Source organism: Zootermopsis nevadensis, unplaced genomic scaffold, assembly GCF_977971745.1.
Source record: "Zootermopsis nevadensis isolate Lab colony 2312 unplaced genomic scaffold, Znev_1.0 Znev_ptg000007l, whole genome shotgun sequence".
In the NCBI taxonomy this organism is placed as follows: Eukaryota; Metazoa; Arthropoda; class Insecta; order Blattodea; family Termopsidae; genus Zootermopsis; species Zootermopsis nevadensis.
Genome location: NW_028259139.1, coordinates 2,251,421 through 2,267,795, shown reverse-complemented (window position 1 = coordinate 2,267,795; position 16,375 = coordinate 2,251,421). Strand labels below are relative to the sequence as shown.

The 16,375-nt window shown below is 36.2% G+C and overlaps 1 protein-coding gene across 2 annotated transcripts; it reads right to left on the bottom strand.

Annotated features, from left to right (window-relative positions):
• Window positions 1-628: 628 nt before the first annotated feature.
• On the bottom strand, window positions 629-16,142 carry hrg (poly(A) polymerase hiiragi). 2 transcript variants are annotated; one of them, XM_022075793.2, is made up of 14 exons: window positions 16,010-16,142; window positions 13,897-14,010; window positions 11,250-11,459; window positions 9,846-10,104; window positions 9,646-9,750; window positions 8,505-8,655; window positions 7,045-7,256; window positions 6,662-6,867; window positions 5,928-6,196; window positions 5,767-5,836; window positions 4,628-4,679; window positions 3,651-3,806; window positions 2,526-2,657; window positions 629-2,249 (listed from the first exon to the last, which is right to left on the bottom strand). In XM_022075793.2, exons 3-14 carry the CDS (start codon window positions 11,456-11,458, stop codon window positions 2,208-2,210), a joined length of 1,863 nt encoding a protein of 620 aa, XP_021931485.1. In that variant the 5' UTR covers window position 11,459; window positions 13,897-14,010; window positions 16,010-16,142; the 3' UTR covers window positions 629-2,207. The 2 variants fall into 2 exon arrangements, with proteins under 2 accessions (XP_021931485.1, XP_021931486.1); XM_022075794.2 differs by lacking the exon at window positions 16,010-16,142 and adding an exon at window positions 15,804-15,943.
• Between the last annotated feature and the right edge of the window lie 233 nt (window positions 16,143-16,375).

Here is a 16,375-nt window from a genome sequence, read left to right as displayed (position 1 = left end):
TCATATGTATGTGGCATATAGCCAATTGTGATAGAAGTCGTGTATCATGAGTATTGGCAAAATAGTCTTCTAAGTTCCTTAAAAGAAGTAATCCGTTATGAACATGACATGTAATGACTGAAATGGATGGTTTCACATATTTTGTCAGTAAGAAAAAGAAATGCAAGCCATTCAGCATCAACTATTACCACTTCAAAACTACCTTCTACATTATGCAAGAACAATAATAAAACAATTCCAATTTGTTGTATGAAATAATTTCAATTAGATTTCCTCCTACTTAATATAATTATATATATGATGAACATAACCAACATATGCACATGAACAAATTAAGAAACTTGAGAATAATTCCATGCATAGAGATATACAGTTCTGCGATAGTTTTATCTCAAGCGAAATAGTTTTTGTCCTGTATATTACACAAAGTATCGTATACAGTACCACTACAAGATCCATTACACTGTAGTACCTCATTAAATATTCTTGCTTGTGTCCAAATCTTATTTTTGGAGTCAATAGGTTATTTTCAAAACAAGTTAGAGGTACTGAAACAGGCACAGCAGAATTTAACGAAACTTGCTGCTGCATTTCTTCAAACACAAAGTGGTACAAAAATACAAATTACTCTCACAAGAATTATTTTATTCATTTGCCAAATTATATACATCCAACTTGCAACAACTATGCTCTCTTTGAAACACTTCTAGATTAAAAGAAATGAGAGTTCAATCTCTGGGAATTGAGAGGGATAAACAAGATATATATATGAGTAAAAGTCAGCTTTCTCATATAACCAAAATCTTTTAACATTTTACCCAAACCTAATTCATACTCCACAGTTGCACCAAATTGTGAATTGTCTAATAACAGTTACCAAATCCCACCAAGCCTACATGATGAATAATAATCAATGGAATAAAAGGTTTGTTCCTCTCGTCTCCACTTCAAGATAAATTAATCACATTCCAAATTTGAGACAATGGTTCTCAAAAACTCAAGCTAAAAACATAAGAAAACTAAAACACTATGACTGCCTGAACCAGCGTTCAGTTTCCGGGCACTTGTTTCTAACAAGGAGTAACAAAATTTAAGAAACCATTCTCTTCTGAGATGAACATGTACGTTCATGTACTAAAGTAGTCATCTAATAATTGATAAGTTGCAATAAGATGAACTGTGGTAACCCAGACATGAACTTGTCTGGAGTAGCTTGGGGGACCGGAGTTTGACAGGAGAAACTACAACATTACACTCACATCCAGAAACACAAATGTTACAAAATGAAACAACTACGTGTACATTATTGTTTTTATATAAAACTGCCAAATTCACACTAAGCACTTCTCTATTTACATTCATCTGGAAAAAAAATGAAGGAAGTACACTGAAGTATATAACTTTAAATTAACATAATCCCTAGCTTTCCATATTTTTGTAGATTTTCATTTATACTCATTTGGAAAAAAAATACAATACAAGCGGCATTTTTCACTTTGCTGCTATGAAAAATGCCAAGACCTTAAAAAAATACAATATTTGTTAATAACATGACGGACAAAAAATAAATGATAATTGCACTAATGTCGGAAATGTTTCAGCCTCTCTAACGTTACAATGCACTTAATGACACCTGTTGGAAAACCAGCATCGCTTGAACAACTGACACATAGTCACAAGCCACTCGTCATGAATAAAACATCACTTGTGAACGAGGCAGGAAGGGAGATAAACAGGCAGCACTAATGTTTTCATCATCCTGCCGCATACAAAACAAAGACTGTGTCAATCCAAACTTCCAGACAGCGTCAAAACCATGTACATTTCAATACTCTGAACTGGGATTCAATACACATTACCACACAAACTGATCACTAATCAGAAGTTCCATGGTAATCAAAAACCCAAAATCATCTCATGGTAATTTTCCACACATTAAGAAATCCAAGTTTTAGGATACATTTCTGTATGAAAACAGAATACAGTCAAAGCAGTACTGACACAGCCTTAGGCTAGGTTTGATTTGTAAATTTCAGGAGTAATGGAATGTTCACTTCAACTGAAACACTTTCACACATTGTCACCACAGCACTGCTTTATTATCCTTTCTCAGAATCACCAACAAATAAATATTTTAAAAAATTATGTTTACTCCTGGAGACTACTTTCTATTTAAAGTAATGAACTGAAGTTCTGATGTTGAATGGTCATGTACAAACGAAGCCTTCATGCAGCAAACCTGATGCTTCCTGCACACACAAATCAGACCAAAAATTTTAAAAGGCTGGGAAAACAAGGGGTCGACATAAATTATTAAACTCCCTCTTCTGTGGAGTCAAGAAAGGGAGGAACCAATCCTTACCATAAAATGTGTTTATTTATTAATGAATTGAGTGTAGCTTACTCAAAGGCAAGGGATGGATATTTGAGAAGTACCAGAACTTAATTTTATACTTTTCTGTGAATGTGACTTTGCAGCCCATGAACAGGGTAACTACACTTGCATGTATTAAAAGAAATATCACCTTTGCAGTAATTGGGCAGCTAGACACAGGAGGCAGTGATCTCTCCTCTCCAACGTTCAACCCTTGCTCTTCTGCAGAGTTGGAGTCATCACCACAGTGAACCACTATTGAGTTTCTGGGTGAATCATCGCCCTGAAACAACAATCCGATCTCTTATGTTACACATTCATCATTCAAATTTATTTTTAAATATTCTTTACATGAAACCAAAAATTAAACATCTACTTGAGCACACCAATCTTTTCATATCTTTTGAACTCATTAATGTTGCACCAAAAGTAAAGAGAGAAAAAAGTACATGTATTAACATTTCACAAATATACTGCACTTTATTTTATATGAAAACCTCTTGCAACACAACAAACAAAATTCTGAAACATCAGTCACATTTCTGTTGGTGCATTTTGTCGCAGGTTTATAACTTTTTATATAAATTCTGTTCAACCAACTCTAAATAAACTGCAAAAAAAAGCTGCGCTTACAGATTTTTTGTAAACTCTCTTTCCCAGGAATGATACTAAACAGTGGTTGAGCACACAGAGATAAATGATTTAGGAGATGAGTTGCAAAGGAATATTTACATCATCACCAACTGGTTACAGTTGAAAGTGTGATTTTATGAAGTCATTTGCTAATAACAAAAATATTTTTCTTATTTTTACTGCAAACTTCTGACTCACTATCATCACAGTTATTTCCACCCAGACTGGAATCTGTATGCAATTAACAAATTCCTTTAACAAACACAACACCAAACCTTGCACAGTCTACCATCCTCATGTACCTACAATTTTTAGATGACATGTTACCTAGATAGAAAATACTGGAATTACTATACTAAGAATCCACACATTCTACAATAGCGCAGGTAATAAAAAAAAGTTATCCACTGCTGGCAATAATTTAAAAAATCATGTAAACATGATACTAACAAAGCTGGATGTTTTATGGTGGTCTCAAGGAAAAGACTGATGAGAATGCAATAAACCATCAATGGCTCTCAGATGTTTAAAATGTAACATTAAAAGTCAAACAAATTACTCAAAATGTGTTTAAGTCTTACTCAAAGCCATACCCCCACATTCTTCCCTAAATCCCTACACCAACACAGACAATAATACATGCCTGGTTTGAGTTCTCCTCTCCTGTCTTGATTTTCTTGCGTGAATTCTCAGTAGGCGTGTCTGATGGCCGCTTTCTGCTCCCTGGATTACCATCAACTGCAGAGGGACTGTCACCATTGAGGGGGTGAAGTGGTGTATTATTAGAAGTTGCATTATTCTGAAAAAGGTTCAAGAATGACTGCATTATGCAGAATTGGCCACTATGGTCACCAGATCTCTTTCTGCTAGATGTGTGGGACCACATTAAGAACGTGGTATATATGGGAAAAAGAGAACTACTTCAAAATGCATTAATAATACAGCAGTTCCTCACTCAGTTACATGTCCCCAAACAAATCAGGATGTGCATCCAAGCTGATGGTAGCCACTTTGAAAAATTACAGACTATGTAGACTGTTAAATGTAATCTTTTTTTGCCAGTCTGCTCAATGTAATCTTGTTTTCCACTTTGTTCAATGTACAGAGTACTATACTGTAGTGTTTCTCAACTTTTCTACAGATCCCCTTCCCTGTCAACTCTTCTGATACTCTGTACTTCCTCCCCATACATTTTGATAAAGCAGAATACAGACAAACAGAATTGCAGTCTGATAGCACAGTTTTTTCTACATTTTTACTCCGATGTAAAAGGAAAAAATATTAAATTTTAAAACTTGCAGCAATACAGCATAAAAGATAAGAGCAGTATTTATTCAATTTGTGAATACCAAGCTGAGAAACAAAGTTGTACTGTCAATGTAATCTCTTTTTCCAAAAATAACTTGTTCAAGTCAAGCTACATTTCAAATACCTCTATAACTATTGAGAATTGAACCCACAATCATATGACATTTCTAACAGGAAAATACCTAAGAAATAAGATCTTGGATGTTATGGACAAAACCGCTGGACATCTGTACACTTTCGCAAATCTATTTTCCTAATGAGCAATGTTCAAGAAGAACACCTACAGCAGAATGAAATAACTTATTTCCTTACCTTCTTGTCCTTCTTCAAGAGACTTGGTGAGAGGTATGTATGCAGCTGCTTCCTGTAACAGAAATAATCACGCACTACATATAAATGAGTCCTCATTGCTAAATTTGAGTGGTTACTTTTGTAAATGGAGGGGTTAGTAGGAAGTAACTCACAATTTTCTCCTGCAGATTCAAAAATTAATAAAACTGGAATATGATGCCATGATGCAAAAAAGTTTATTCTTATCTGCAATTGGTGCTTGTTGAAAAAAAACATGTTACATACAGAAATAGAAAATGTTGAGCTATTACTATGTTAGCAGGTGTGAATGGTAACAGAGGAGTGCCCAATGCACAGAAGGGTTTGAAGCAAGGAACTGAATTACCTGAAGCAACAGGCTAATATCAAATTTTACAAACTGGGAATACTGCTTCCATAATAGAAACTTGTCAAACACAGTCCTGTCGTACATCTCCACTTACAGTACACTCCTGATCAGGCAATGGGACTTCTGCCTCTTTTGACACATGAAGGACTGGTTGATGGGTTGTTAGTTCAAGGATGTAGTGCAGGTACAAGAGACTTTGAAGAATGTAATATACTGGAGGTTACATTAGGAGGATTCTGATCATCTGAACAGCTGTACAAATACAGGCATAAGCATGTAGCTGCTGAGGGCAGTAAATTGAAGACAACTCAACTAACATTTTTTTTTTATTATTATTATTTTTTATTTTTAGTGTTCTGTCTGGCGACAGGTCCATATGAACAGGATCCTTCCATCCTTTTCTCGGACTGGGACCTGTTCATATACGTTCTTGGCAGATGATCCAGAAGTGGTTTGCCATTGCCTTCTTCTGTGTGAGTGTGAATGGAGTAATTGTTGGGATGCCACGGAGGAAAACTCCGTGTTGCCTAGACCACGGCCTTGCCCAACACAAGTTATAAATTCGGGCACCGCCGGGAATCGAACCCGAGACCCCAGGATTACAAGGCCAGCGTTCTAACCGCTAGACCACCGTGGCTTGGGCAACATTTTCTTACGGCAACCAAATTCAAGATATGGCTCCTGTCCTAGAACTTTCTGAAACTAACACATTATGAGGTTGGGTTTTACTGGTACCACACATAGAACATGCGTTATCAAGAATTATATTTACCTTTTAACATGTCTTGCCTCAATTTTCATACCATCCTTCAACATTTTTATTTGGACTGCTTGTCTGTGGACTGGAACAAAAATAAACAAGCATGACATCGGGCAACATTTCACAGAACTTAATAACAATTTTTAAGATTTCAACATACAAACAGTACTTACCAGAGTCAGTGAAGGACTGAATGTCATATGTGAGATCAACATTGAGGTTTTCAGTCTTTGCAAAAACCAAACCAATGAACCACATTGTGCAGAACTTGTCAGGCTCTGGTTCCAACTGTGAGAAGCACTCTGGGTTTACATGCGCCAACGTGATGTGTTGGTTCCTCTCGAGGTTTAGAATTAGATGACGTACCTTGGATTCCACCAAACCAACCCACTCCAACTGATCTTCGGCCGAAGAAGAACTTGCCAACAGCACTATGAAATGCCTGCAATAGTTCAACATTGTAACCCATTTTACCACGTGACTCTCTTATGAACGCCCTTGTACACTTTTGCCAAGATGTGTACATGAGCAGTACACACAAAATACGTACAGGTGAGCTATATCACCTCTTACATGGTTGGGAGAGAGGGCATACGTTGCATTCTGAAAGCATTATCCTTGGCCACACAAATATGAGACGCAGTCCAGCAGTTATCTCAAACCAATGTTATTCTGATACAGAATAATTACTTATTTCATGGTAAGTTGAATAAAATGCATTGGTAACCCATATGTTTACTACACACCTTGGAATTTCAGCATTAAAATGAAAGCAATATGTAAATAGCAACTACAAAATGTATGATCTTTGTGTCATTACAAATAACAGAATCCAAAGGCTTCCGACCTAATTCATTTAGGCTACATTGCATTAAAAATTCCAAATATTCATTCAAATTCAACATACTTGTACTTTCCAAAGAAGTTGGGTGGTTCAAAAAGTCTGTCCCATGTAGCCTTGCCAACCATAATTTCATCAGTAACGGCCAGGCCTTGCTTGAACTCTTCCTGCATGATGGTACGAGTAGATATAGACACATTGAACGTTGAATTTTGCTGTGGGTATGCTGGTGTGATAATGGGCATCAGGTGGTAGCGATCAGAAATGTTTACCTAAAATTGTAAATAGCAAACACATTTTCAATATGTTATTCTTCAGACTTACATCATTCTCAACATGCCATTGTTAAGATGTACGCCATTCTCTGATTATGAGCTTAAAATCATCAGCTACTGAGACTATTTAGTGATGTTTCATAGGCTATAATACCACATAAAATTCTTCCATACCCGAGGATCCCAGACAGGAAAACCCAAGTTAACATTATCAGGCTGCTTGAGTAAAATAGGTTGCGGCCACTTCCATTGCGAAAACACAAGGAAGAACTTGTGGACAAGCGTAGCTGCTACTGCATTGGGGTACAGCTGGCAAGTGCGAGCCACCAGCATGGCCCATGAAACTCCACCCAGGTAGCCCAAAGCATTACTGTAGATTCCATGCTCTGAAAAAATATAAAACTAATTTACTGTGGATTCATTTTACATGCTCTACCTTTCCCTGTACCAAGTAAACCTCCAGTACAACACATAAAAGTAGCTTCAACAAGGCCAAAAATAATAAATGACTCTAGAGCCCATGTTCCAAAAAATCCAAGAGCTAATTTACTGTGTATTCTAACCAACAGCTCTAGTTTTGCACTTTCCTAGGTATAACAATAGCGCAGCACATAAGTGACCTGGAAAAGTCCAAACAACGAAAACTTTTGTTTAACAACACACATTCGGAAGACAACCATGAAGGCGGCACTGCAAGTTTGAGCAGTCATCATTCAGGTTTCTCCATAAATCCAACTGGCTATACCTCAAACATTAAGTCACCTGAATTTTTCTCAACTGACAGAAACAATTTTCACATTTTCTTTTTATCAGTTTGAATCCATTTGAATAGGAAAAATATATATGTCTGATGCTCCCAAACATAACATGCCATGTATGGTTGAGGAAAACTCTACAACAAATTTGTTAAGTTTAACAAACATTTCAGTTTTGATTTCATTTTTAACACACTGATACTCACAATCCATCAGTGCTACTGACTTTAAACCCACCCACAAACAAACCAACCAAAAACAATAACTAATATACCAATAGCTGAACTTTGTGAATGAGTAGTCAGCACTTATTTTGTATTTGTGAGGTCCAGGTTCAAACACTGGCTATTCTGAATGAGGTATTTTGTGGTTTTCCTCAGTCCCTCCAGGAAAATGCTACAATAATAATTTACATTATACCATGATCACTTCCTTACACATCCACTTCAATTCTCTACACATTATTGTCCTAACATTCAATATTATACAGTCTGAGCTACTGACAGCATCATTAAATACACAAAGATAAAGGAAACACTGATACTGCTAGTTACAAGATAGTGAGTGAGCCTTGGTCCATACAAGGAACTCAATTTATGTCAAAATCCAAATCACCACCTAATGTTTCTCTGGGGGAAAATGGATTTGAAAACTGAACAAAGGAAAAGCTAAAATGGAGAGAAGTTAAACACCAAGGCAATGGAGCCAAGATCAGATCACAGAAAATACTCAAATCGAGGAACAATGAATGATGGTTAAATAGCGGAGTGACATAAATCAAAGAGACATTAAAATATGGACTCTACTGTAATATGATCCATTACTAACATCAAGAAACCTCAATAACAAAGTAAATTCAACTGTCTCGTGACTTCTTACTTTTGGCCCAGAGCTTGATGGCCCTTAGAGCCAGTCGGAAATTCTCGATATTAGGCACGAGCCTCAGTATTTCGTCCGTCACCCGGCAGCCATTCAGACTCCGCACACACTTCTGATCTAGGTTCTTAAGGAGGCAATCGTCCCGCAGATCCTGCAACATATTCACAAATCAAATTCTGAAATGTATGCCAAAGAGTAAAAAGAATGGTAAGTGATTAGGAATATTTTGTGAAACTCTGTGCTAAATTTAGTTTCAATTTCAAAACATTTCTACTTTCTAACCATTTCATGCCACTATTTTTAATTCGTTATAATCAATAATATCTATGTAAGATTTGGGGTTTTCACAGCGGTGAGTATGAAGATTTCTATCTTCTGGGTTGTTGCGCTGTGTAGTCTGGTCGATGTTTACCAACATTTCTGAGATCATACTGCCTCCGTCATATTCATAGTCCCGATGATGGAGGCAGTATGACCTCTGAAATGTTGGTAAACATCGACCAGACTACACAGCGCAACAACCCAGAAGACAGAAATCTTCATACTCATCGCCCTGATGACGGAGGCAGTATGACCTCCGAAACGTTGGTAAACATCGACCAGACTACACAGCGCAACAACCCAGAAGACAGAAATCTTCATCAATAATATCATCATGGAAGTGAGAGCACTAATTGATACAGCAAAATAAATTATGTATGTTCCTGGAAAGTGCATTATCCCAAACTTACATAAGTTCTTTTTCACACCCATTAATTTCCCTATCATTTCAATAGTTCTAATTTCAACAAAACATGTCTTATTCAATTCAAATGTCCTAGGTTCTGTGCCAATTTCTTTGCACCTGGCCAACTTCTCTTTTCAGCCATTGGCTATGCTAATGAGTTAGTTGTCACCTCACAACCATCATTTTAGCTTTCCATGTCAGCCACTATTATGATTTAATTGTTAGATAAACTTCAGATGTCAGACATTAAAAGTATCACAGACTTACATATCCAATGTCAAGCTGAGTGAGAATTCTTTTGAAACTGTCTGCAAACTTGAGAAAGATGTAGGCACAACTCTTATTATATGAAAAACCTTTCATTTGGCAAACACAATTCCTTACAAGTTTCATATAAAAAGAATATACACTTACCATTGTATCTGGAATTTCCTTCAGTGCTAATCTGGCAAAGAGCATATCTATCTCAATACCATCAAAGTTCATTTTTATAACAGGAACAAATGCTTCCTCAACTGCCTGTAAAAAGAGAAAAATTTGCAAGTATGAAATCTGAAACTTAAAAAGAAAAGAAACTGTAAAATGTAATTTGTAACAAAGGTCTTTCTACGTACCCTGAGATCAGTCACTTCCTTCTGTTGCTTCAAGAGCTCAAAGAATGACGTGAAGTAGTCAGACCGGTCAATATGCCTTGGAGCCACACACAAAGCATCAATATCAGCTCCTTTATGATGAACACCCAAACGATATGAGCCAAACGTATATATCTTCCCACCTACTTGTTCTGCCACGTTGGGTGGCATGTTACGCTTGATTGAAACCTCACAGATCCACTCTTTGACCAATGAATTCAGCTTACTGAGAATTTCCATCCTGCATTCAGATCAAACTTTGTTACAACTTGTGGACAAGGACTTTATTGACTATGACACTATATTACATACCAAGGTTACACAGCACCAAATCATGATTGCTAGGATGACCGTGAACAAAAATGGATGACAGAAGGAATGATAACAGTTTGCTTGATGCACCATTCCTGGTTCATGTTTGTGAGGTAATATGTTCAAATCTCGGCTACCTTAACCAAGACGTAGTGTGGTTTTACTCAGCCCCTCCCAACAATCAAATCTAAAACTTCTTGACGATGGTGAAGAGTCAATTGAATAAAAATTTACTTGGATATTATCCATCGTCTAGTAAATATAAAACGTAAAATGACGTTTCGGAGATGGGACTCTATCTCCGTCTTCAGGTTCCTACTCAGTTGGGCCCACTAGATAGAGCTAATCCCTATCTCCGGTCCGGAGATATTATCCATCGTCTAGTAATAAAACGTAAAACGATGTTTCGGAGATGGGGCTCTATCTCCGTCTTCAGGTTCCTACTCAGTTGGGCCCACTAGATAGAGCTAATCTCCGGTCCGGAGATAGGGATTAGCTCTATCTAGTGGGCCCAACTGTGTAGGAACCTGAAGACGGAGATAGAGTCCCATCTCCGAAACATCGTTTTACGTTTTATATTTACTAGACGATGGAAGGTCCGAAGATAGGAATTAGCTCTATCTAGTGGGCCCAACTGAGTAGGAACCTGAAGACGGAGATAGAGCCCCATCTCCGAAACGTCGTTTTACGTTTTATTACTAGACGATGGATAATATCCAAGTAAATTTTTATTCAATTGACCCTCCCAACAATTATTGAAACAGTACCTTAAAAAAGCTTTTCTCTACACTCCTTCCAATTAAAATTTTTATGAATCATTAGTAATTTTTGTAATGGTCTATTAAAAATTTAGTTAATATAAAATACAATAATTTAAAAAAAATTGTCTTGTCTTGCTCAACTACTGCTGTCATCAGAATTGCTATATGAACACACATTATCTACTTCTTACAATTCTTATGCTAAACTCTGGCTACAATATAAGACCAGGCTACTATTCAAACCCTCATATATACTGAAACAATTATGCTATAACTTTCATGATATCAATAGACATAAAAATGGCAATAATACCGATGGTTAAGCTCTTCATCTGTTTCAAACACATTGTAAGGTTTCAGAACTTCTTGTAACTCTGATGTTCTATGGTAGTCAATTTGTTTGGGCCCGGCTAAGCTTATAGCCGAGGTCATCCCCAGGGTACGCAGGTTTGATGGCTGTTGTTGTGACTGTTGCTGCTGCTGCAGCAGCTGTGGCTGCGCCTGTATCTGGGATGTCCACATTCTGCGCAGAAGGTAGAATAGTAATAATTTAACAAACTGTGCTGTAGATTACAAGTCATACTATGAATATCCCTGATGTTGTGTGATAGGGGCATATCATTAATATATTACACAGAATTCCATTCCATCCCCTCTTTGCTGCAAATATCTCTCCCATTACCTTCTTACCTTAAGTAATTACCACTGTATCTACGGAAAAATCTATTCTTACAAATAATAATCTTCATAAGAACAATTTCTTCAAGACATTTCAGCCTTTTCTTGGATTTTAAGCTGGCCTTCCTGTGTGTAATTTCACTACAACCTAAAACAATATGTCTAGTATCTTATTGCTTTTTGCTGACAAACCTGCATAGAAAATGAGACGTTTTGCCATTTCTAACATCAAAGTGGACAAGTGTAATCTGATTAAGACAATCACTGACCGGTATCACATTAATCCTTTTAGTGAAAGTCTCTAGAAGCAGCATACATTAAAAATGCCATGTCATTTTTGCTGAAATTACAAGCCTTCACAGAGAAACAGTACCTCCCACAACTTTGATGATACATGTCTGAAATTTTTTACAGCTCTTTATAAAGCATTGTAGAATACATGTCACTTGAAAGTGTTTGTATTTGACCACACTTCATGATTGCAATTTTTATTTATAAATCATAACATTAGAATTTCAACTTTGGTGTCAACTTCCTTACAGCAACATGGCTGTCTTCTGGGTTGTTGCGCCATGTAGTATGGCAGAAGTTAATCGATGTTACAGAGGTCCTTGCTGTCTTCATCATCAGGGCACCTCTAATCATATTTCCATACAACAAACTTGATAATGAAATTCTAATACAATCTTGTTAACAATGCAGTGGGCTGCTTGTGTTAAATATAATAATTTCAGAAAATCTTGCTGGCAAGATGGACACCAAGGGTTAGATTGTGGCGTAAGAGTCATAACTAGGTCATTAGAACTGGAAAGGTCACTGTTATCAACTAAATGGAAAAACTTCAGGCTAACAAGGAAGTTAGATATAGTTTCTTTAAAACACATAATGAAACCAAGAAATATAGTGTGATTTGCTTGTATACCAGTAAGATGCAATTCTTGGTCTTCCAAATATGTTCATGTTCAACAAACAAGCAACACATCCTTTTATTTATAACTATGTAACATTTTTCCATCTCCTTAAATCACAGGTTCAGCAGCTGCAGATGGTGCCTGTTTTGCTCTCAGCAACTGTCGAGACTGATTGCTGATCTGAAGCCAACTATCACTATCATCAATAACTTCTACCTAGTTACTATCCTCCCTTTCAATGTTCTGATCCTCAGAAGTTTCTGACATGCATAATGGGTGTAGCTGAGCATTTCCTTTATTAGGAAGAGCTTGGTGCTATTTAGAAATAGTGGTCTGATAATTCTACATTATTCCACAGTCACCCCACAAATCGCTTTCATATATATTGCCACATTCTGTTAACACTTCACTTACTTGCTCGTAAGTTATCACACCAAGCACCATCTTGCACTATGCAATACACACACAGATGTAAAGCTTAAATGACCAATACAGAATTGAATTGTGTGAGAAAAGGTAACAGGCACAGAAATAAATGTGATCATAAGTCGACTGTGCAATACATGTAAGATATACACAAGATTCTTGAAGATATTTTACTGTGTCTGTACAATGACTAGAAAAGATATCTGGTAGCTGATGAGACTTATTTCAAAAAGAAAAGGGAGTTGGTAGTCTGACTAGTGGCTAAACATTCAACCACCAGAGGGGTTAATAGTGAGTATTTTAAAACTTTCTGCATGACAATTAGATGAAACATTTCTTATAAATATCATAACTTAATTAACACAACTGTTCATAAAATTTAAAGTGGCTCACAATGGGTTTTATATATTTTAATGTGGCCTGGGCTGTGAAAATCACAGAATCGTGGTATAAGGCATGAAATGAATAATTGGGAATCGCCAGTGCAGATTCTGATGTCACAGAATGACTACTACAGCAACTGCAATAAGAGTTCCCATCTTAAATGTGTTAAAATCAAGCATGTGAGCAAAGAAGCTATGGTAGATATTTTTATAAATTAATTTCTTAAATATATTCAAATACAAAACATTCAGCCCTCCTGCCATGATGCAAGGCAGTTTAAAATGTTAAGAATTAATAAACCATCAATTTACATTCAAGCCTTGGGCAAGGCATTTCTGAACTTTTGTTTCCTATCACTAAGTAAGCCCACCTGCTGCAAATTTTGCTGAATATTCACACCATTAAATTCCTCTGCTTTGAGCTTTAATTTCATCTTTTGAAATAAGAAGTAATAGGTAGAAAGGTATGGAAAGTAAGATGGTTGTACCACTTTATATGACAAACACAGTAAGAAACAGTACAACAATAAAGGTCAGTGTGTTCTATTATACTTGAACTCACCTGATACTGGGTCAGATGAATCTGTATAATCATCATAGTTCAAACCCTCAGATTTACCATCAAGTTATTTTACCTGGTTATATGGAACAAATACCGGTTCTGTACTGGAGCCATCTGTAACAGAAGTAATGAAGGACAATGTTCTTTTAGTTTTTGTAATGATTCTACCTACTGCTCCGATGTTATCTTATTGAGAAAAAAGTCATATCATAAGGAAAGACGCAGACATTCTTATTAGATGCCAGTAAGGAGGCTGACAAAGAACAGGGGTTCTCAACCTTTTCCAGATCTAGGACCACATTCACCCTTGCTTACCAACTTGCAGGCCACAAGGTTATGAGGTAAATTTAATGGAACTTCATGGCAGTTCATTAAAAATACTACTAACTTATTACTGCCAACAGGATCATATATTACTTGACAATTTTCTTTAATAACATTAGTCATTGGTAAGTTACCATATTTGTCATTGCTTCTGCTCAAGTGATCTTTCAATACCATTACTAATTCATGTTTTCATTATACAGTATAACACAATACTACAAAAATATACACAGGCCACATGACAGGCAACAGGCTGAGAACTCCTTGTATAGAAGAAAATATATTTCACAACACAGAACAAAATCATAATACAAAGGCAGTTGTATCCCTTCAAAAATGGGCAAAGTTTGGGCACAGCAGTTACAAAGCAAAATGAGGACAAAGATGGTTCTCAAAACATTGGTGTTTTCTTCATTGAGCCATCTTATTATGGCTGGTAGTCCGAAAATGTATTATACTTAGTCGCCATGAAAGCTCCAAATCACATTTCATGGCAGTGACGATGACAATGATTATGTTCTTTTGAGTTTTGGCACCGCGTACACTTGTTTAACAAATGTGCATAATCTGGGGCCAACTACCTAACCAGTTGTCAATATACAAAAAGCAAAGCATGGGTAACCAAAACATTTCAGAAAAGGTGTAAGCAACTGTTGCACTATCTCACATAACCTTACCTAAATATAAGACAACAAAAAACACCAACTGCGGACTGTTATAGCTGTTTGAACTATTAATATGCCTTGCTAATCATAAACCCCTTAATGACAGAAATGCCTAAATCTGAACACAGAATCCAAACTTTGGTACCAACCGAGTCAAACCTGCCAATATTCACCGCAAAATGAAATAGGTGCACAGTGAACAGTGCGTAAGAAAACAACAAAGCAAATAAGCATGTAATAAAAACATTCCTGTCCAGCAAAATGGAAGCCTCCAAGGAAAACGAAGACGAAGTGATGAACTTTCTTTCAACAACTATCAGCTTGCTAATCAAGCATTCAAATAAGTGTCTTACCAGCAATGGAGATTGTATTAAACTAGAGCAATATTTCATATATGTTTTCACTGCAGTCCATGTAATTTAACTAACCATACAAAACATACACAGCATTTCTGCTTCTAATCATAACAAACACTATTATCCCTGAACAAACCAAAAACATGAACAGCATTTGTTTCTAAACATAAACAAGCATTTCTGTTTCTAATCATAACAAACAGTATCATCCCTGAACAAGGATATGTGTTGAGTAGATTACGCATTTCACTAGCCAATAAACTATATGCGAGTAAAATCTCTAATACAAATATATTTTCCACACAAGCATATGTTGGTAATTAGTTAAGTAAATTGCTTCTGACCTCCAAATAAACAGAATTAATAAACAAAGTGCAAATATCCTTAGAAAAAATGAAGTCAAGTGGTATTACAAAATCACATATTTTGCGATTACTGTGCCTCAATCTTACCATTTGGATTTCTTGAACTTGTGTGCCTGACAAAGAAAAATTAAAGTTATTGTATATTAGTCTTCATTGGGTTATATTGTGACCCTTACAGTAGTGAATACAATACTTACGATATGCAAAAAGATTACTACACATTTATTATAAGTCACAGCAGTTCGTTACACTTCAAAACATGCATTTGTACGAGTTGGTCTACAGCACTACTACCGTAACACAATAACAATGTTCCCTGTTAGGGTATCGCTTCCGATTTGCAGGTTCATAATACATATTACATAATATTTTTAAAAATAAATACAATATAAATAGTACTAACCGTATAAAATGTTATTTGGTAACCTTTTTTTCACAAAAAAAAAGGTATATATCTTTACACTTTCGAAAAGAACATCACACAACACCACCAAAAGCCAATATGGCGTCCACGCTATAATCGAAACATATCGATACGACAAAGGATCGAATATACACATATTCCAAAATAACTACACCAAAGATGATTAGACACTAGTTTCTCTGGCTGATACTCTTGGACATTTGACAACCCCCCCAACCCAAAAAAAGCCCAATACATTTGTACATAACCATAAAAAAAGAATAAAATAAAATCCAACATCTAAACATGTTCCAAACTGAAACAGTTCTTTTCAAGTACACTTTTATCACGCAGGGTGACTTAATT